General features: G+C 31.3%; 1 protein-coding gene across 2 annotated transcripts in view; it reads left to right on the top strand.

Moving 5' to 3' along the window:
• The window catches only part of LOC140443951 (uncharacterized), an 86,982-nt gene that overhangs the window by 43,559 nt on the left and 19,891 nt on the right, over nt 1-23,532 (top strand). For both annotated transcript variants that reach the window (XM_072535480.1, XM_072535479.1), the window contains exons 8-12: nt 1,599-1,778; nt 8,520-8,816; nt 10,830-11,635; nt 13,835-14,019; nt 16,426-16,598. In XM_072535480.1, coding sequence (XP_072391581.1) covers nt 1,599-1,778; nt 8,520-8,816; nt 10,830-11,635; nt 13,835-14,019; nt 16,426-16,598 — 1,641 coding nt within the window. The remainder of the gene's footprint in view (nt 1-1,598; nt 1,779-8,519; nt 8,817-10,829; nt 11,636-13,834; nt 14,020-16,425; nt 16,599-23,532) is intronic.

Below are 23,532 nucleotides of genomic sequence, written 5' to 3'. Positions count from 1 at the left end.
TTACAATTAAAGTTCTAAATACACAATTAAGAAACAAGCATCTCTATGACGGTTCTGATACAAGTTTGTGGCGTCTTATGAAAAATTGTGGGTTTTCATACAAACTAGAAAATAGTAGACGAGTGCTATGTGAGAAACCATGTATTGTCTCCAAACGACTGTATTTTTTGAGGCATTATATGAGAAATTTTTTAAGTCCAAGCCAACTTCAGTTTGTTTTTTTAGATGAAACATGGATATTCCTAAAAGGGGCATATAAACGTACTTGGCAAGATGACTGTGTGAAAAGCATCAGAAAAGGACACGAAAACACAAGTAAACGCTTTGTTGTTTTACATGCCGGAAGTAGGCAAGGATATGTTAAAGATGCTGGATTACTGTTTTCTACGAAATCGAAGAGTGCAGACTATCATGATTCTATGGATAAAGAGTCTTTTAAAAAGTGGGTCTCCGAAAAGCTGATACCAATGTTGGAGGAACCATCTCTAATTATTATGGATAATGCCTCATACCATAGCTCTTTAATAGAAAAGTTACCGAATGCCAGTTGGAAAAAATCGGACTTACAAGAATGGTTACGAGCGAAAAAAAGAATTTTTGACGACGATTCGGGCAAGACAGAGCTATTGAGTCTTTGTCGCCAGAATAAACCACAAAATACCAGGTACGTTATAGACGAGCTAATCCAAGAACATGGGCATCAGGTTTTGAGATTGCCTCCATATCACTGTTAATATAATCCGATTGAGTTGGTCTGGGGCATTTCTAAACAATACTATGATCGTCATACTTATTGGAGAACATGGACGTGGAGATGAAACAGTGAAAAAAGTTTGGGGCGATGCATTAGCTGAGGCAACACCTGCAGTGTGGGCGAGTTGTGTTAACCATACTGAAAAATTAATTCAGGACGACTGGGCAAAAATGGTCACATATGATGAAAATGAAAGTAGGGTTATCATCGATTTGGCGGAAGATTCCAATGATGAAGACAGTTCCAGTGAAGACGCTGACTTATTAGCTAATTAATCAAGGTTTGTACGTTACGTTTGTACGGTTACGTTGTAACAGTTCAGAATTCGCTACAGTGCTTAAAACTTAAAAAATCTGTATCATTTTTTAATTAAAGTGGGTTAAATAATTAACACTTTTTTGGGTATATTTCAAAATCCTTTTAAAATGTACTTTTCGTTATATCCTTTCCTATTGTACTGAAGCTAGAAAAATACTTCTTCGCAATTTATACGTATATTCCGTTATTAGAAATATAATGAAAAATAATTTACAATTTTCTTTTATAACTATTATTTCATTTGACATGATACATTTTGCTCCGCCACTGGATGAGGTAAACGAATCGAGCTTAGACAAGGAAAGACAGATGAAACAACTTATTGCAAGTGTTTTTACACGCACACGCCAAGAACGATGAAAACGATTATACCATACGGTAACCTAATATATACTTTAAATTAATTTCTTAGACATAAATAAATTGTTTTCAGTCTTGACATATTTTATCCCTAATAAATTTGTAGTCTGCTGTTATCTCGGAATTTAGTGTATTTATGTTATTGATAATTGATATCGTTTTTTAGTCTGACGATGTAGCTGAACCAGAAACAGTACAACGTGCAGTTGGATGTCCCGGATGTCCGACTGATATCGATCACGATGCTGACAGTGTTAAAAAATTGTTAAATGCAGCTTTACGTCATATTGAATCTGAAGACGTGTGCAAGTATTCTGTAAACAAAATCCTTAGAGTTCAACAACAGGTTAGTAATAATTGATTTACGATAAGGTAACTGTAGATGCGAGGTGAAGAACATTAGATTTAACGATCACATGCAATTCAATTATTTGAGATAAATTAAGAAGGTGTTATCTATTTTACATTCACATTTAGTACTTGTTTTGACGTGCATCGTGTGTCTATAGTGTTATATCTTTGCTATGTTTCTGCTTATTTCTTGATTCATATCATCATCATCATCCAGCCTTCATTTATCACGTCCACTGCTGGACCTAGTCCTGCCTTAAACTCCTCCATTCTTTGAGATTTTATCCTCTTTGTTGCCAATGTTTGGTGATACGCATGATGTGGTCAGCCCAACGTGTAGGTGGTCTTCCTCTACTACGTTTGTTTGCTCTTGGCCTCCAATTTGTGATTTTACTGCTCCATCGTGAGTCTTGCATTCTCGCTACATGGCTTGCCCAGATCCATTTTAGTTCCACTATGCGTTCCATAACATCAGCAATACTCGTTTTCAGATCTTCGTTTCTTATTCGGTCCCGCAACGTTCACTCCCTTCTTAGACTGTTCCATTCGTCTTTGTGCCACTCTCAATTTCGAAGCCGTAGCCTTGGTTAGAGTCATAGATTTTGCCCCATAGGTCATGACCGGTAATACGCATTGGTCAAATACTTTTCTTTTGAGGCTAATTGGTATGTTGGCCCTAAGTGTGTCTCGCAGTTTTCCAAAGGCTGCCCATGCTAAAGTAATTCGTCTTTGGATTTCGCATGTTTGGTTATTCCTGCTGATTCTTATTTCATGACCCAAATACGTATATTTCTCCACCAGTTCTACCACTTTGTCTTGAATAGGTAAATGGTTATTGGGGACCATATTTGTCGTAAACTTAGTTTTGGTCAAGTGTATTTTGAGACTTACCTTCGAACATGCAAAGTACAATTCATTAACATATCTGTGGCGTCTCCTAGATTATCTGTGATAAGAACAATGTCATCTGCGAAACAGAGATGGTTAAGCTTTTCGCCGTCTATTGTTAGTCCTCTGTGGTCCCAATTGACCATCTTAAAGGCATACTCTAATGCCATTATGAATAATTTCGGTGACAATGTATCTCCTTGCCTTATCCCGCGTTTTATTTTTATTGGTCGGGTTTTATCGTGTATCTTAATAGTCATAGCGACATTTTTGTAAATATTGTAAATAAGTTCACTATACCTATGGTTAATCTAGCTGTCATTCATTGCTTCTATAAGGCTGTCTATTTCGATCGTGTCGAACGCTTTATGAAAATCTATGAAAGTGGTGGACAAGAGGTTTGTTCTATTCTATAGATTTTTCAATGAGTGTCTTTACTGTATGGAGGTGATCATTGGTACCATAATTTGATCGGAATTGCTCTCTCGGTTGGTAGAAATCTAATTTTTTCTCCAATCTTGATGTCACTAACCTAGTGAAAAGCTTTTCTTGATTGGTGTATATTTAATTTCTAGTTACAACACGTTCCTCTTAGATAATCCATTTCCACTGCGCCAATTTGATTTTTCCGCTTTTTTTCATCATTTGTCAACATTCCAGTCCATATGTTAAAATGAGTTTTACAACCGACTTGTAAATTGTCATTTTTGTTTAGCCTTACAAAAGTTTGGAAAGACAGACCTATCTCTCAAAAAATCAAGTTGAGATTGGTGAATGCACTTGTATTCTCAATATTTCTATACGAGGCGAAACTTGGAGAGAGAGAGGGAGCGGGCGAGATAGAGAGTGACATGGTCGACAAGTCCCAGAGTTCCGGGCCGTGGTAATAAATGAATTTCTTGCCCTATCAAAAAACTTTTAATGCTTTTAGCCATGTGATCCATCATGATAGGTGCGCCATCTTGCATACAGACTTGCGACGATTACCAAACCATTCATGTATTTTGGAAGACAAACCAATCTTGTCTATAAGACTCTTTTATACTGTTCCTTCTACCACATATAAACGTCTCAGTCCTTTACCACTCATTACATACCGTATCGTTAGTGAGGTGGAATGTTTAATTGCTTCTATCATACAACTCATATTTTTCTCCTGGACGTCTTCTCTGGAGAACAAAATGATTTTGTATTAACTTTTTTGCCAATCATCAATAGTCCGGTTTTCATGCAAATTGGTTCTCAAAATACGTCGGCATTTTGCTGTCAAACCTAAAAAAAAGCTTATTTTAAAGGAAAATTGTGGCTTATTGCCAATAAAAATAGTAAATTGCATTAAGATGTCGCAAGAAAATAGCTTCAGAACAATATTAATGATATGGGCCTAGCAGTATTCAAAATTTAGGATGTTAAAAATTCTATTCACATTGTCAAAATTCGATTAAATTTTTACTAAGAGGTTACAAAAAATTCTACACAGAGACAGTTTATCCATTATTTAGTTTTGTTTATTCTTCTTCTTCTTCTTCCTCTTTATAAGCAATTCTGGATTAATACTTCTATGAAAGGTTGTCACTACATCTTTTGCGCGGTCGCCCGATACTTCTTCTTCCGATTGGTGACTTATCTCTTGCTATTGTGACGACACGGGTCTCCTCCATTCTGCTTATGTGGTTATTCCATTCTTTTTTTCTGTTTTGTGTCCATTCATTTATACACTGTACGTTACATTTTCTTCTAATGTCTTCACTTCTCTTTCGATCTCTCAGCGTATTTCCTGTAATTTTTCTCAGTACTCTCATCTCTGCCGTTTCCAGTAGCCTTTGCGTTGTGGCTGTGTCGGGTCGTGTTTCTAAGGTGTATATCATTATTGGTCTTACATTGGCTTTATAAATTCTTGTCTTTTATTTCCATTACTTGTTCAATACTGATGCCATCAAAATCTATTTTACATCTGGTTGGTTCTTTGCTGACTACTATTGTTTTAGTTTTCTGAGATGAGATAGTCATATTAAATTCTTTTGCTTTTATGTTAAATCTGTGGACCAGTCTTTGTTTCCCATTCTGTATCATCTTCCTTTGTTAACGGGTATCGATAATTTTTATAATATTTAGCAGAACTTCTCTATTATACAGAAGATAGATTACATCTTTGAATCTTACTCTGTCAAATGTTTAGGTCAATCAGACACAGAAATGCTGGTCTATTATACTCTAGTGACTTCTCAGTAATTTGCTTTATAACGAATATTGCATCTGTACACGATCTTCCACTACGAAAACCTTGTTGTTCATCTGCTAAAATTATTCTCTGATTTATTAGCACTTGTAAAATTTTAGTTGTAAGTTTTAGTGTAGTATTTAACAAGTTTCTCTGTAGTTTTCTGGCTGTTTTTTATCTCCTTTTTTGAATAGTAGAATAGTAGTTCGCTCGTTCTCCATTCTTCCGGTATTTTATTGTGTTTTATAATTTTGTTAATTAATGTTGTTAATATTGTTCTGTCATTGCTGCTCCACAATATTTCAGTAACCCGTTTGGTATGTCTTTACCTGCTGCCTTTTTGTTTTTCGGGTTTTCAAGTATTTTCCGAACTTCCTGTGGATTTATATTCTTCATTTGTGGTAATTTCTGGTGTTTCCGGTTCTAATGTTGTTTGTTCTCCCTCTGCATATAGCTTGTTTAGGTAGTCAATCCGCGTATCCTTTTGTATTTTAGTTCATTTACCACCGTTCTTTGACCTCTTATGAAGCGCCATATTTCCTTTTGCAGTCCGTAAAAATCATTTCTTTCGAAAAGCGTTTCCAGTGATCATTTTTTATTTTTCTTACAAGTGCATGTGTTTCGTTTCATATTGTCTTGCAATTATGGTATGACTCTTGTTTTTTGGTTGACATGTATTTCGTTAACGAAACTGAATCGTTTTTCGTAAACAAGTAACTAGTTGATTGGTACCAGTAGTTTCAAATAAACAAACATAATGGATATTATCGTTTATGTGTATATTTATTGCAGTGAAAGAAACTAATGAAGGATATATTTATTATAACTTGAAAAATAAACTAAACAGTACAAATAGTAAATCGTACATTTACATTACACGTTATTATTAAATAGCGAATCGTCTAAATTGACATTTAAAAACATAAGTTTTTCTACTTTACTTCTTGTTAACCGTGTTCTTCTTTTATTTAAAATTAAATCAAATTTTGAACATTTTTTACAATATTTTATGAATATAGTGGTTAAGTTAGAATATACATGGTGATGGTTTTTCCACCATTGTAATGGACTCTCGATACAGGTGTACGTTTAGATGAGTCATGTACAATTAATTGATCAAAAATACTTACGTCATCTTTATCGGTTTCTTTTTCTTGTACTAGTTGATTTTCATTAGTACAATCTTCTTGTTCTTTAATTATAGAAGTAACCAGCTTCTTAACTCTTTCTTTTGTTTTTTAGCTTCATTTTTATCAGAAAATCCCTGCACTTTAAATCGTGAATCCATAAATGTATATAATGACAATGTGCCTTTCTGTTCTATCCCTCTAAATATTTTTGCTAAACCCGATATTAGTAATTGTACTACGTCGGATACTATGAATGTAAGGTTATCGTTTGCTAAAATTTTATTGCAAGATTCTTGCAGGCAGCGTACCATAACAATCACTGAACTACCCTTCAAGTATTTTTGGCCACTCATTGTACTTGTTGTTTCTTTAAAAGGCCGTAAAATTTGGGAAAGTTGAGAACAAATAATCCAGTCTTCATTATTTAGATTTGGTCTAAGTCTGTATTAACTAATACCAATGTGGAACGGATTGCCTCTTCTAACTCGGTCATTCTTTTTAACATGTAATAGGTAAAGTTCTACCTAGTTTCCACGTCTTGGATTGGCCGTTTGGAAACTTTGTTATGTTGTAATTGATATTTAAAAGCCTTTCTGAACATAAGGTACTTTTTTTGAAATGTGTTTTTTGCCGAATTGTCAAAAAAGACTTTTTATTTTATCTATTTGTACACGACATCGTTTAAGTGCGTCCTCCACCAATAAATTTAACGTATGAGCAAAACAATTTAAATGTTTTCATTCCAAAACATATTTAATAGCTTTGACCATATTTGAGGCATTATCAGTTACTGCAAAATATACTTTTCGTTCTAGACCCCACTGATTAATAATTTTACTAATTTCAAAAGCGATGTTTTCTGAATTCTGAATAATGACAGCAGCCTAATAAAACCGTTTTAAATGCTAAATTTTCTGTTAAATATTGTCCTGTTAATGCGATGTAACTCTCAGTTACTCCAGATGTCCAGATGTCAGTAATAATACAGATATTTTCTACTTCTTTAACAACTTGTGATCTAATAATTTGCTCAGTTTTGATATAAGATTCTTAAAGTAATGAACCTGACAAAGTTTTTCTTGTTGGTGGTTTATATCCAGGAATCCACCCTGCAAACTTTTTAAAAGCTCGTTCTTCAACTATGGAAAACGGATGAAACGAGTCTTTGCATAGGTTTAGTAAATCCATATCTATTTGTTTCTTTTACTCTAAACTAATATTTTTATTAATGGAAGTATCCATCACCTTCGAAAATGCAGATCAATCGTAAATCGAAACTCATTAATTAATCCGAATACCTAGTTATTTTATTTTCAACGTTAACCGATAGCCCGACTGTCCACTGTCCCGAAAGAGTTATTTTTAGTTTTGTAGTAATCTCTCAGATCAACTAATCGTCCTCGTCGACGTCAAGTGTTCGTTGCTCCTCTCTTTACGTCTACACAAAACGTAGTTTTTTTGAATCAACTATAAACTAGTTGGCTTACCAGTAAGGAACCGTAGATTCAAAAATGACAAATAATGATTTAAAATGCAGAGATTTTCTGATAAAAATGAAGGTAAAAAAACAAAAGAAAGAGTTAAGAAGCTGGTTACTTCTATAAAAAAAAAGAAAAAGAAGATTGTACTATTGAAAATCAACCAGTACAAGAAAAAGAAACTGATAAAGATGACTTAAATCTATGGTGTATTTTTGATGAATTGGACATGACTCATCTAAACATACACCTGTATCGAGAGATATAAAAGAAGTCGACATGTTTTTATCTGATGATATATACCCACAAAAAAATTCGAACGGAGATTGGAACTGTCCATTACAGTGGTGGAAAAACCATCGCCATGTGTATCCTAACTTAACCACTATATTCATAAAATATTGTAGTATTGTAACAAAATCTGTTCCTTGTGAACACATGTTCAAAATCTGGTTTAATTTTAAATAAAAGAAGAACACGGCTAACAAGAAAAGTGGAAAAACTTTTTAAATGACATTTAAAGTTTTTAAATGTCAATTTAGACGATTCTCGATTTAATAATGTGTAATGTAAATGTAACTACTATTTGTATATTTAAAATGTCAACGACCCACCTCTAGTTTCTTATATAAGGATCGGAACCAGAGATATGTAAAATATCTCTGATCGGAACTAATCGTTTCACCAATGGGCAATAGGCGTCAAATATGGAGGGGAGACCAAGGGGAAATATGATTGTTATCTTTGTCGTATTGGCTGAAAATATGATTTTATATCTGTGTTAGATATCCTGTTAAATTTTACCATACCGACCTTAAACTTTTACCTACACTGTATGTGTTTTCATTCGGATTTTGCATAATACCAATTTATGATCGCTTCCTATTTTTGCTGATGTTAGTGCTCTTACATCCAAGTTTTGTTTATTGTGTCTAATAATTTATGTATCTTTCAACTTTGGGAATATAATTTTGTAGATTTTTCGAAACAATGATTTGTGACAAATTTTCACTTTTTAGGTAGTTGCAGGTATAAAATATACACTTTTGGCAGAAGTCGTTCGATCTGTTTGCGCTAGTGAAAACAAAGATCCAGTCCTTAGTCGTATTTGTGAAATAGAATATTTGGAACAACGATGGATGGGAATCTCGAAAATTATTAGTAATAACTGTACAAAATCACAAGAATTTAATCTTCAAGAGCCAATAAATCCGCCACAGGAATCGGTTGTTAGACAACTAGAACCTGACTTTTTGTCTGACTTGGAGTCACAAATTATTCCGGATACTAGGTCTAATACGGAAAATTTAATACAGGTTAGTCGTATTTGAATAACGAAGAATTGCTAAAGTATTTTTTATTTGCAGCTAACAACAAAATTGGTTATTTTTTATATATTATAAAACAATTTCCCTAGCCATTATTTCAGTTGACTTTATATTGCCTTAAAACTAAAATGTCAACTTTAATAACAAATATTTTTAACGTAAGTTGTAAAGTTAATAACGATATGTACATTGATGCATCAACTTTTTGTAAAGTTAATATTAATACCATTTATATTGGGACTCTTTTATTTTATGAAGACTCCCATCATTAGTCAAACATTTGTCCAGATTGGTAATTGTTATTAAGAATCCCCACGTATGACACCACACATAAACACAAACGTAGCACTTCATATTTTGTTTTTCTAATAAAACTAGTCTATAATTATTTTAATTATCTAAATAATAATAACACTATTGTCAAAACTACTAATAGACCTGTCAGACAAAAATTTCTCCAAAAATTGCGCGAACCGAAAAATTAATCTTCATATTTTGAAATAATTTCACAGATTAACCACTTTTTTTACCAATTTTTTAACCTAGAAAGGCATATACGATTATCTTATTACTTACATAAGCTCATCTCGTAACTTTGACAAACATATCTTTGACCTAGCGTTATTTCAAATTGAAGAGATCTAAGATCTTTAATAGAAATTTAAAATTTGGAGATTACATTGATAATAGGTTGCCAGTTGCCAAAAAGTGTAAGAGTAAAATATAGTTTTATTGGCAGTTACTGAATTCTTACGCTATAGTTGTTTTTGAGGTAAAAATTTATAATAAACTGCGTCTCAAACTAGTACCGAAACTATATTTATAATCTCACTAAAATGCTACGATTCATCAAATAAGTGTATTGCTCTCTGCATAGAACAAAAATTTTTCTCTTTTGAATGATGGTAAATATAATTTGAACCGAGGAAATGATTGCAGGCATTTCCTTAATACATATTAGACAATCTATATTTTGCAGTAAGTTGAACAAGCTGTAATTAAGCTACTAATCGATATGTTTCACAACTATACATGGTGAAACTGTACAAATTCAGGAAATTAAGATTAATGTGAGATAACAAATTAATGGACTAATTTGTGGTCTAGGTGAATTGGGTTAAAAAATTGTCATAAAATTATCTTCGGTCTTCGTTTGTGAGGAGAGTTTCTGGACACCCTGTATAAGCTGTGTTAACCTGGTGCCTTTGGTGTTGGCAACTAGGGCCTTTCTAATAATAGACAAACGCTCTGCAATGTAAATTACCACAGAACAATTCTTATAATCCGTGATATGTATATCAAAATATGAAAACTATTTATTTTACTAAATTAACACATTTCACTGAGACCCCTTATTTTGGTTACAGTATAAATATATTTAATTAATGTAGTATTTTTGGCAAGAGGTACTACCGTATCATTGGCAAAAGTTATAATTAGCGTAAGCTGTGGTTATTAAATTTTTTGTATCGTTGGTTGGCAGATTAGCTATTTTCATAGAATTATTGACATTTAAGAAGGTTCTGCAACTATTTTATAGTGTCATGTCTAAGTTAAATATCGTGTTTATATGGGGTTAAGCCAAAATTGATAGTAGAAATTCATATTAAGTAAAATTTTTATTTGACTTTTTTTTTATTTCGATTTCCACTATTTTTAAGTGGCTAAAATTACAACCTGCTACAAGAGTTTTACTTCACAGCCTACTCTAATTAGGATTGTTTTGATGGTTTGTTATAAATTCTAATAATATCCAATAAATAAATTTTTGTGTTAATATTTTAATAATCTGGAAGTGTCTATATATATACTAAAACACATCAACATTTCACAAACACTAACACTACAACACAAACACAATTTACCAAAATCTCGTTGGACAAGTATTAGCTGTGATGGAATAATCATGCCTAATCTAATTGTATTTTAAAAAATATTAACTGAATATAACTGTAATTTCTTTTAATTAACCTGAAGACTGGTATTTCATTTTTTCGCTAGAAGCAGCAGTCCAAAAATGAAATCCACCTAGTATATTCTGGTTTAAATGAAATTTCTGAAGACCAGCAGGCCAAAAATGAAATCAACCTAGTGAATTCTGGTTTAAATGAAATTTCTGAAGATCAGCAGTCCAAAAATGAAATCAACCCAGTATATTCTGGTTTAAATGAAATTTCTGAAGACCAGCAGTCCAAAAAAGAAATCAAGCTAGTGAATTCTGGTTTAAATGAAATTTCTGAAGATCACCAGTCCAAAAATGAAATTAACCTAGTGTATTCTGGTTTAAATGAAATTTCTGAAGACCAGCAGACCAAAAAAGAAATCAACCTAGTGAATTCTGGTTTAAATGAAATTTTTGAAGATCAGCAGTCCAAAAATGAAATCAACCCAGTATATTCTGGTTTACATGAAATTTCTGAAGACCAGCAGGCCAAAAAAGAAATCAAGCTAGTGAATTCTGGTTTAAATGAAATTTCTGAAGATCAGCAGTCCAAAAATGAAATCAACCCAGTATATTCTGGTTTAAATGAAATTCCTAAAGTTAGTTTACAAACTCGCAAGGTGAGGGCCATTGAGGTAGTAGAGATCAACGACGTACAGCGACCATCAAATGACCAAGATCAACAAGAACAACAAGAAATTGACGATGATGAACATTCGGTCCTTAGGAGAAATAAAGCAGATAGCGATTCCTCGAGTAGTAGTGATTCTTCAGATAGTAGTGATTCTTCAGATAGTAGTGACTCCTCAGATAGTAGTGATTCCTCAAAGAGTAGTGATTCCTCAGATTCATCAGATAGTGATAGGTAGGTACCAGATTTACATTCTTCATTAATTTCCATTTCAGTTCAGTTTGGGAGTGTTTTCTTTGGTTTTTGTGTTATATTGGTTAAAGCTTGTCTTAGTTCATATTTATGTCCCTTATAATTATCTTTTTCCCTCACTTTTCTTGTACTGTTCAAGAATGATATACCCAGCAACTTTTACTGATTCGCACATCTGGGTCATGTTTAGTACTAGTCGCACAACTCACCAAATTTATTGTTTTTGCTTTTATCTCTTGCTACATATTTTATTTTATTGGTTGTCTATTTTGGACACATATCTTCCTTTCGCTCTTGAATTTGTCTTTCTCTCGAGCCATGTTCATCTGTTCCGAACGGCTGATTTTTGGACCATCTACTTATTTAATTTATAATTTCTCTCCTTCGCTAATATGCAATTTGTAATAATAGTATTCAAACTTTCATCTTGTTGTCTAATAATATGTCCACAGAATTTCCACTTCAGTTTTGATGTTTGGATATCTAAAAGCTCAACAAATAAAAGGCAGACCAGTGGTTAAAATTGAGAAAAAATCATGGGAAACACACTGCATATATCATAAATGCAAAGAAAGCCCTAAAGAGAAAGAATGCGCAACAGGAGACAATGAGAAATAATGCAATAAGGATAACAACATATGATGAGTATGTACGTATCATTAAAAATTAAACAGAAAAAAACATCTGGCCCAGATGAAATTCCTAACGAGCAAATTCCACTACACATGCGATCCACATCCACAAAAAAAAACAAAATTTGTTTTATTTATTAATGTTTTGTATTTTGAGAACGATTTCCGAAGTGCTTAATAGATAAAGATGAAGAAAGATTGAGAATATTTGAGAGAAAAATTCTAAAAATAATTATGGGCCCGATAAGAACGGAACATGGAGAAGTGAAAGAAAAATGAATTATGAAATATAAGAGACATAATGAAAGGAGAAGATAGTCAGATTTATTAAAGCGGAGAGACTGAGATGGCTGGAAACCATAGAGAGAAAGAAAAACGACTTTTCGATTAATTAGGAAGGTCACTAAATGGCAGTCAGAAACTGAAAGAAAGCAATGGGTTTACCAGGTTTGGAGGGACCTATGCACAGATGGAAATGAGTCTTCTAAAATTGTAACGAAAGCCAAATCATACAACAAACTTTGACAATACACAACAAGAATGAGGAGTGATTCACCACGATAAAAAAAACACCCAGAAAAAGAAAGAGAAGCAGTCCCAAAACTGTAGTGGGGGCGGGGCATATTTCCAGACGAAAAGATAACAGATGGAGTACAAAAATTATTAAATTAGGCATTTTTCCTAAATATGGTGTTTTTTTACTTCTAGACTGCTTTCTGTATTTCTAATTTTGTAATCTTTGTTTGGTTGTAGCTAATCATTTTTTGAAGAACTTCTTCGTGGTTGATCGTGGTCATTTTTTTTATACAATACTGTTAATAGTGTTATTTCTACTATTTCATCTATGCCATATTTTTCTTTTTCATTGATTCTTTAAGGGAATTTATTATTTTCAGTTTTGGTGGTAAAAACAATCTGCTCTTAAATTATTCCCTCTATATGATGTTTTAGTTTCTTTCTTTATGTCTTTATTAAACTTTACTTGTTCTTCTCGTTTCATTTTTCTCTTCCTTAATTTTTTCTTTATAGTTCTCTTGATTTTTATAAAATCCTTGAATCTGTTTTAGTCTATTTCGTTAGGACGAATCAATGATTAGCGTTCTCTGTTTTTTTCGTTAAAGAACAACTGTATCGCAAATAGATTCCCCTCTTCCCGAGTTGTATTCCTAACTAATTTTGTTTTGATTAGGTTTTATACTTTAATTCTTGATTCTCCTAAAATCCGTGAAGCACACCTCTTTTAAGATTTGTAATTTTGCAATTGTTGCTATATTGGGCATAAACATCAAAAGTAGTTAGTTATTTTCTTTCACTCTGCCCAGAAGTACTAGTTTTTTGATTACCAAACAAAAAGTATCATTAACTTTTGGATCGTTTAATCTTATTTTAAGCCCAATCCCTTACCTTTCCTTTATTGATATTAACAGCTTATATTAAACCTTTATGCTCCAGAAATTCTCTTTGATTTCTCTTTTTATGAATTTATGAAAAACACATCGTCCATCGACAAATATCTAAAGTAATCTTTCCTAAAAACAATTTTTTGCAGTAAGGCCCACAAGAAGCACAAGAAACACAAGAAGCATCACAAGAAGAAACACCATCACAATGATAGCGATAGTGACAGTGATAGCGATGATCACAAATATAAACACAAAAAGGACAAACATCACAATCATGATCATAAACACAAACATAAGAAACACAAGAAAGATAGTGATGATGATAGTAGAGGTAATATAGAAAGAAAAATCTAAATTTAATACACTCCGATCCTAAATACATGTTTTGTGTCATCTGGATATTTATTTAAGTTTTTCTTTTCAATGTTCGATTTTTTTAATATTGTTCTGAAGCTATTTTCTTGTGGCATTTTAAATTAATTACTATTTAACTGGGAATAAGCCACAATTAAAGGTTAAAATACGTTTATTGACGTTTCAATTTCCACTTTTTGAGAACGATTTCCGAAGTGGAAATTGAAACGTCAATAAACGTATTTTAACCTTTAATTGTGGCTTATTCCCAGTTAAATAGTAATTAATTCGATTTTTTTGTTTATTGGAAGAAGATTTCTCGCTGAACTCATGTTCGTTAGTGAAGTGTTGTGAGATTTTCGGGAGTTTCTATTGCTGCAGCTGAGTCAAATGCACTTTGAACGCTTTGAATGCTTTGATTTTGAATGTTTTGAAATGATTCTCAATATTTGTATTAACTAAACATTTCTAATTCATTTTCCAGCTTGTATGCTTCTTTGAAATGGTTTACCTACTTTTTGAGAATGATTTTTGAGAAGAGAACTGGCCATCAAAATAGTAAACACCGTTCATATTAATAGAGTTATAATTTACAAATGACGTTCTGGTTGAGTTTTTATCAATCGTAATTGGAGAGTATCTAAGTATTGCTATATCTATTTTTTATACAGAGTAAGTAATAAAGAATGAGCCAAATTGTATCTTCAGAAATCAATAGTACTAAAAACAGGATGGGACACTACTGGAGTGACCGAGGCGGGAAAGCATAACTTTCTTATCATCCATAGACGATAATATATATATATATATATATATATATATATATATATATATATATATATATATATATATATATATATATATATATATATATATATATATATATATATATATATATATATAACTGTTTTGGATGGGTTGGAGTCAATAAAAGGGCTATTGGTTAACTATTTTTTTAATCTCGAGCTTTCAATTGTGTTTACAATTATTATCAAGAGCTAAAAAAGACAAAATATCTTACAAGGTTGAACTAAAAAGAAAAAACAATTTTTGTTAACTTACCAAATAAAAATTAGTTTAGTAAGTAAAAATTACTGCTAATACATCTTCAAAATATTTAATACAAAAATGATTTAATCTAATAAATGTTTCTCCGAAAATTTTTATAATTTTGAAAACATTTTTTTAATACAAATTAAATTAAATTTTTCAATTATTTTTGTATTAAAAAAAATGTTTTCAAAATTATAAAAATTTTCGGAGAAACATTTATTAGATTAAAACACTTTTGTATTAAATATTTTGAAGATGTATTAGCAGTAATTTTTACTTACTAAACTAATTTTTATTTGGTAAGTTAACAAAAATTGTTTTTTCTTTTTAGTTCAACCTTGTAAGATATTTTGTCTTTTTTAGCTCTTGATAATAATTGTAAACACAATTGAAAGCTCGAGATTAAAAAAATAGTTAACCAATAGCCCTTTTATTGACTCCAACCCATCCAAAACAGTTATATATTTGTTCCAAACGAGTCACAAGTGCTTCTTTTTTCTTATATATATATATATATATATATATATATATATATATATATATATATATATATATATATATATCCTCTAAAATAACAGCTGATCTGGTAGAGTTGAATAGGGGGTTGAGGTTAATTGGGATACAGCTGATTGAAAGCCAAGTGTACCTACTCTGTTCAACAGTACATTATATGTCGCCAATTTTCATTGGCATCATTAGATGAGAGTTGATTGAAGTTAATGCCAGTGTGATTTTTTATTAATTGTATTCTTTAGATCATTCAAAACTTTTTATAAAGAATAATTTTTTTTCATAAAACTAAAAATATAAAAGTTTTTATAAAAATGATCTAAAACCTAGAACACAACCTAAGACTGTGGTGGATGGTACGAGTGGCCGTGGTGATTGCCAATATCCCAAACAGATAAACCGCTAAAGAAGCAACGAGCTAAGATCCATTGCTGTTAAAGCAAAAATCAGTATGACTGTTTTTGAAGATACAGATGAAATTGGGTTCATTGTTTATAATATTACCTGTATAGAAAGTAACCTATTTTTTTAAATTTATCATTATATTCTTTTGATGCTTTTACTACTTTTATAAAATCTACCATCGAAATCTATATTTTTGTTGAATCCTCCATTTTATTGTCATTCACTGAACAATATCTGATTTTATTGATTTTTTGGTTTTTCTATTTCATATTACTTTTCGTCGGTTTAAATCTTATCGAATGCAGTTTTCCATCTTTTCGCTTAATACCTACATAGAATAATTGATAGAACACTTCAAATAAGGTACAAAATAATATGTACGCCCAAGTATTAACGGATCCTAATTTATTTTAAGAACCTCAAGTAAAAGGTAAGCATGCTCCGACAAAGGGCGGACATCACTCGAAACACAATAACGATGCAAGTTCCGATTCAGACAGCTCTTCCGATTCCTCCAGTTCGGAAGAGAACAGAAAGCAGCATAAACATAAGCATTCGAACAGACATAAGAGATCTTTATCGCCTGAGGTAACTTTAATACAACGGTACTATGGATGCTAAATGCGCAACATCTGGGATTATTCAATGAATGATTTGACTGGTATAGCTTTTTTTAAATGAAAAAATTTCATAATTTCAATAGCATGTTGCATGTTCGCCAACGAGAAGCTAAAAGAAGGGGTTCATCTGCGAAATATCTTATGAAAATACTACCATAGATAGGGAAATAAAATTCTAATTTTCAAATCAGAAGCTGTACTCAAAATATAGTATATAAATGATATTAGAATATATTATCTACACAGAGTATTTATTAGGGAGAAGCAGTTGAATTATGCGCACCTAAAAAGTCTTGATAATTTTGTAAACACAACAAATCAATCAACTATTACAAAAAATATATTCTGAGCGTAGAAATAAAATAGATAAACTTATTATGCACACGGTTATATAGGGTGATTGTGCGCAAGTAGAAATCGGTTAAAATTATTATACAGTGTTGGGGCAGAATACAGTATTAAAGGTAAACAATTGACATTTCGTACTGATATTATTCTGCGCATAGTTAGCCGCCGCGCAGGATTATCCCACTTTCCCCTAATTATATATTTTAACCACGCTTCTGATTTGAAATTTCATTTTTTAATGTTGAATTTTATTTTCTCTTTATTTACTTGAAATGAAAAACTAATTGTACGGTCTAACGTTTGCGTAAATGTTTATTCAGTTCTTCAGGGCTGAATTCAGCCCTGAAAAAATATCAATTCGTCATAATTATTCCATGTAAAATGTTAGTTGTATTATACGCAGAATTGTAGAGTTTAGGTCTTCACTAAAGAAATAAATCAAAAAGGATATGCAAAAAGCAAATCTCTTTTTGTTGGAAACCAATGCAACACTGTACAAAGAATATACGGTTTCGTCCTATTTAGATAAGGTGTAACCCAAGGAATCAAATGCATACCATAGATTTTATTTTGAAGATGTCAAATTCTTGAACTATTTTCAAAATTTAATGAGAAAATTGAACATGTCGTTGTTTTTTAAGGTTGTTATTATACTGAATGCATGCTCAAGGCAACAGATAGTGAAAACAATTCTGGCTATACACATAGGCACTAAGTTGAGTAATGAAACGTATCATTTAAAAGTTTTATTAAAATTTTATATGGATGAACTGTCATTAGTGTCATGCTAAACAATTACATTTCTTTTAAATAATTGATGGATTCGACCGTTACTTGATGGAAATTCATTTTATGTAACAATAAAACACTGAAAACTTTGTTTTCAAACTTCCACAAAATTTATTTTAAATTCTTATCACTACAGCTGTTTCGGCTGATTGCCGAAACACTAATTGATGGATTCGACCGTTACTTGATGGAAATTCATTTTATGTAACAATAAAACACTGAAAACTTTGTTTTCAAACTTCCACAAAATTTATTTTAAATTCTTATCACTACAGCTGTTTCGGCTGATTGCCTTTCTCAAGTTTCTCAACTTGAGAAAGGCAACCAGCCGAAACAGCTGTAGTGATAAGAATTTAAAATAAATTTTGTGGAAGTTTGAAAACAAAGTTTTCAGTGTTTTATTGTTACAATTACATTTCATTTTTAATTAATAAAATTGTTAAATAAACCAGCAACAAAAACATTATTTAAATATATTGAGGAATGTTGGATCTATGTTGGTATTATGTGTTATCAGTCAAGTTGAAACCATGTAAACTCGATATATAGCGTTTATCTGATCTGAGTACCAGATGATATTATATCACGCAGATTCTTAATACCTGAGTGATAATAGAAGAATGATTAACGAAAATATTAGACATTTTAATTAATTCCATTTTGAATTTATTTTTACAATGAAGACTACTATCATAGTCGATGTAGTGGCTTGTGAAATATACGTGTTTAGCTAATTCAAAACGGTCTGGATCAAATCGTGAATCACTTATATGGAGATTGATCCTAGACTTAACTAGCTGAGAAGTTTGACCAATATTTGACCATGCTGTAAGTCGTATGTGTGCGCCTATGTGTTTGGTCAGAATAGTTTTCACTACATGTTGCCTTGAGCATGAGTTCAGTATAATACTGAACTTTTAAAAACAACATGTTCAATTTACCCATTAGTTTTGAAAATAATTTAGGAGTTTGACACCTTTAAAATATAACGTATGTACTATCATTATTGTGTGAATTTGGTTCCTTGAGTTAGACTTCATTTGATTACGGCCAAGAATGTTAATACAGTGTTGTGTTGGTTATTTCCAATAAAAGGGAGATATGCTTTTATGCATATCCTTTTTGATATATTTCTTTACTGAAGATCTGAAGTCTACAATTCAGGGTATTGGTAATAAGAAGGGAATAAACATTGAGACAACAATTGAAACACATTGAGATTTTTATTGCATAATTCCCCAAGATTTTACTTCATATAATTATAATATATATATATATATATATATATATATATATATATATATATATATATATATATATATATATATATATATATATATATATATATAAACTGGAGCAATATCATTTTTTCATATACCATTACATAACTAATCTGTTACTATTTCACAGAATCTTAAAAATTTCAGTAAAATAGGTTAAATAACTGCATGTTGGTTCCATTATAAAAACATTCACAATGTGGGTTTTTAATCATAAAAATATCACTATTAAAATAGGAAAGCATGGGATATGGAAGAATACGTCTTTTCTTTGCATGAAACTCTTATATAAAGTCTTCAAAGCTATAAGTAAATGTTCGCTCAACCAAAAATTACCGAATTTAAATATATATATATATATATATATATATATATATATATATATATATATATATATATATATATATATATATATAAATATATATACTATAAATTTTCGTCTAAATTCATTGTACAGATTTTTTTATTTACAGTGTGATCCATTTAGATTGAAAACGATCCCTCATTAAAAGTTTTCAACCATTTTTTTTAACATCAAGTAACTAATATTTTGAAGCACTTCCAGACAACATTTAAATTATTCAAATTCTTCTCGCCATCGTGCGAGTATGAGTCTCCAACTTTAAGACATAATTTGGGAAAACTCAAACTGTGCCTGAAAGAGATAGATTCCATTACAGTATATTGGAAGGAAGATGCAAGAAAGATACACATACAAGAGTTTAGTTTTTTAAAAGGTAGTTTCGAAGATTCACGAAAACATTGTGTAATCTAATAAGTTTCTCATAAATTTCAATGTTTTAAGCGGAACCCAACAGTTAATTGTAAGAATTATTTGCATGGGGTAATTTTATAAATATATTAAACATTGTTTTAAATACGAAATAATTTAACTGTTGCATAATTTGTAACTGATTCCAATTGCTCATAGAGTAATAAATTTAAAGGTATCCATTTATTCTACGGAATGATCAACTTTTGTGACAAAGTCCGTTATATTTGTTATTATATAATATACCAAAAAAGTTATTTACAAAAATACTAGGTATCTGTAAGATTCCCATTTTAAAATTAGTTATAAATATACAGGGTCTTCCAGAACAGTGTATCGCATCAAAGATATGTTTCTTTTGTGTTATACAGGGTATTTAAAAAGCTATAACCAAATTTCAATGAAAATTATAACAAGGCTAACGCGCTGTATAATTAAAAATGGGTACAAAAGCAGAAAGAACTGTTGTATCGATAGTTTTTAAATAATTGTCAAGATTCATAAAAATGATTGATTTTGCAACTGAATCGAAAGAGTTGATCGATATTGACCCCGCACGTAAACAAACACACTTCCAGCAAGTTAAACAAACGCAATGACCTCAGGATATTGCTAAAAGTCACGGGTATTTGGATATTAATACATGTAAATACCAGTGCCTAAATAGAAGGAGATTCATTGTATTATATATTAGGGTATGGCTTCACAATCATTAGTGTTGGTCAGTATTGCGTTTAAAATGTGTGATTATAAACAAAAGTTAATTATTAGTTATTATAATCATATAAATAAAATGTACATATTTTAATATAACGTCAGTTACGAACTAAACCTAAAAGTTACCTCATCACTCCACCAACCTCATTAATTATAACGTGGCGATCATTTATTATTACACAGCGATACCAAGAATTGAACGAATGCTTTTGAAAGAAGGGTAATTTTCTGTGAATGGGTACAACAAAAAGTAATTGCGCAAAGACATTTTTTCGATTTTGTTTCATTCGGAGATGAAGCAACGATTCACAAAAACGAATGTGTCAATCGGTATAACTTCCATTATAACTCCACAACAAATCCGTACGACATAATTACGAGAGTCAAACTAGGTGGTCCTTAATATTCAATGTTTAGGGTGGTATCTTAAATAATTATGTAATAGACTCTTTATTCTTTGAGGAAATAGTAAACGGAGTGATTTACTTTGACATGTTAGTAAATAATTTATCAATTTTACTTGAAAACGTATCACTCAACATCCCTCAACAATTATGGTATATACATGACGGATCTCCCTCTCAGCATAACTCACTTCCAACGTGAATTAAATGAGTAATTTCCTAACAGATGGATAGTTAGAGAAGGACCAATTCATTGGTCAGCTCGATCATCAGAAGTAGGTAACGACGACTTCTTTTTCTGGGCGATATTAAAGATCTAGTGTACTGTTAACCTCCAACATCAATTGATGACATAAAAATCAAAATTAGAGACGCACAATGTTACGTCACAAATGCTTTCAAACGTAACTAGATTATTTGAAAGCCTTCTTCGAGTCTGTGTTGACGTTATGAGAGCTCATTTCGAACACCTTCTATAATGAAAATATCAATATTTATTTTTTGCGTGTTACTTTAAGATATTTGTAAATAATAAAGTAAATAAAAATAATAAAGTTAACTCATACTTTTTCCACTACAATTTAATATATCTCCAAAATTATTAAGTATAGATACAGGATATACTGAGGTTAAATTAAACTACATATACTTTAGGTTATGATAATGACATAAAATACAGGGTGTTGTGTATTTAAACATTTTAAACAAATAATTAATTTTTGTTTTTACTTCCCCTGTATTAGATTTAAAGAGTATTAGGAAAATCAATTATTTTTATGAATTTTGACAATCATCTAAAACTTGTGACTACAACAGATTGTTGCTTTTTGTACCCCTTTTCGATTACACAGGGCGTTGAACTTATTACCAGTTTCATTGAAATTTGGTTATATTTTTTTAAATACTCTGTATGACACAAAACAACTTTATACTCTTGTAACGAGGAACTGAACCGATTTTTAAATTTAAAATAAAATACAGGATGTTTCGTTAAAAAACATATATTTGATGCAATTATGGAAGACCCTGTACATTTGTAACTAATTTTATAATGTGAGACTTAAAGATACCTCCTATTTTTATAAATAACTTTGTTTTGTATCTCATATAATAACATATATGACTGACTTAGTCACAAAAATTGATTAACCTGTATTGTGTTATTATGAGTATTAGTGGATATCTTCCTTCTTTGTTTCTCTTTGGGCTATCCAAATATAAAGGGTGTCACAAAATTTACGCAAGGTTTAAATTTGCTACCATTATCGTCTGTCTTAACAAAATACAAAATCAGTAATTGACCTTTATTGACATTTTCAAACAAAAAAAAAACACATTTTTATCGTTTTTTTAAGATTTACAAAATAATAAATATTTGTCAGATAGCACACAATTTTTGTACAAAATATTCACTAGTTTTCACTATTATATACGAATATTTGGGTATGAGAAAGCTGTTTTCCAAATGGGTGCCGCGTTTTCTCAGATCAGAGCAACAACAACAACGAGTTGATAAATCTCGATGCTGTTTGGACATGTTTAATCGATGTTTTATGATTTAATTGTATATCGGATAATAAATCGGAGTTTTTGCGTCGGTATTTTACAATGGATGAAACATAGATCCATCACTTCATCAGGAATCAAATCGGCAGTCATCTGAGTGGGCAGCACCCGAAGAAAGTCGTCAAAAGAGCCCAAAGACGCAGCAAATCGCCGGAAAGGTTATGATCTCTGTATTTTGGGATCCGTAAAGAATTATTTTCATTGACTATTTGAAGCGCGGAGGTATAATCAACAGCAACTACTATATTGGTTTATTGGGCGTTTGAAGACGGAAATCTCAAAAAAAAAGGCCTCGTTCGGGATAGACACCAGCAGATCGAAAAATACGTTTTCTAAGTAATCAAATGGACTTTAATTTAAATGGGAACTGTCACAAATATGGCGTTCACATCCACAAGACAACGAAACATTACGTATCAACAATATTTAAATAGAAAGAGTCAACAGGTACATGTACTTGCATATATAAATAACTCATAATGCAGAACAAATTCAAGAGATTAAAAGTCGTATTAAAATCGTTAGAACCAAATTTGTAAACATGAAGAAAGTATTATGCAATAAAAATCTAAAGACGTAAGGATAAGGCTACTCCGCTGCTATATTTTTACAACGCTGCTCTACGGTTTTGAATCACACTTTGAAACAATCAGAGATCAACAAATTAGAGAAATTTAAGTCTAAGTTAAGTAAATTGAAGTCCTACGCTGAGCTATAGCGTCCCATATTTCCGATAAAAATGGGAAAGTCGTTTAAACTATTAAAAAGCGAAAACTTGATTATTTTGGACATGTCATGGGAGGATCAAGATACAGACCGCTACAGTTGATTATGGAAGGTGAAATTGAAGGTAAAATAGATAGAAGAAGAAGACGAGCCCCTTGGCTGCGAATTCTGAATAGTTTAACTTCAACTTCATCCAACTTTTTAGAGCTGCCATAAACTGAAAATTGCCATGTTGATATCCAACCTTCAATATAAGACGGAACTGTAATAAGAAGAAAAGGACTGTGTGCTACAGAGAAA

Source organism: Diabrotica undecimpunctata, chromosome 6 (genome assembly GCF_040954645.1).
Source record: "Diabrotica undecimpunctata isolate CICGRU chromosome 6, icDiaUnde3, whole genome shotgun sequence".
Lineage (NCBI taxonomy): Eukaryota > Metazoa > Arthropoda > Insecta > Coleoptera > Chrysomelidae > Diabrotica > Diabrotica undecimpunctata.
The sequence above is the reverse complement of the archived record's forward strand: the minus strand, read 5'-3'. Positions and strand labels throughout refer to the sequence as shown.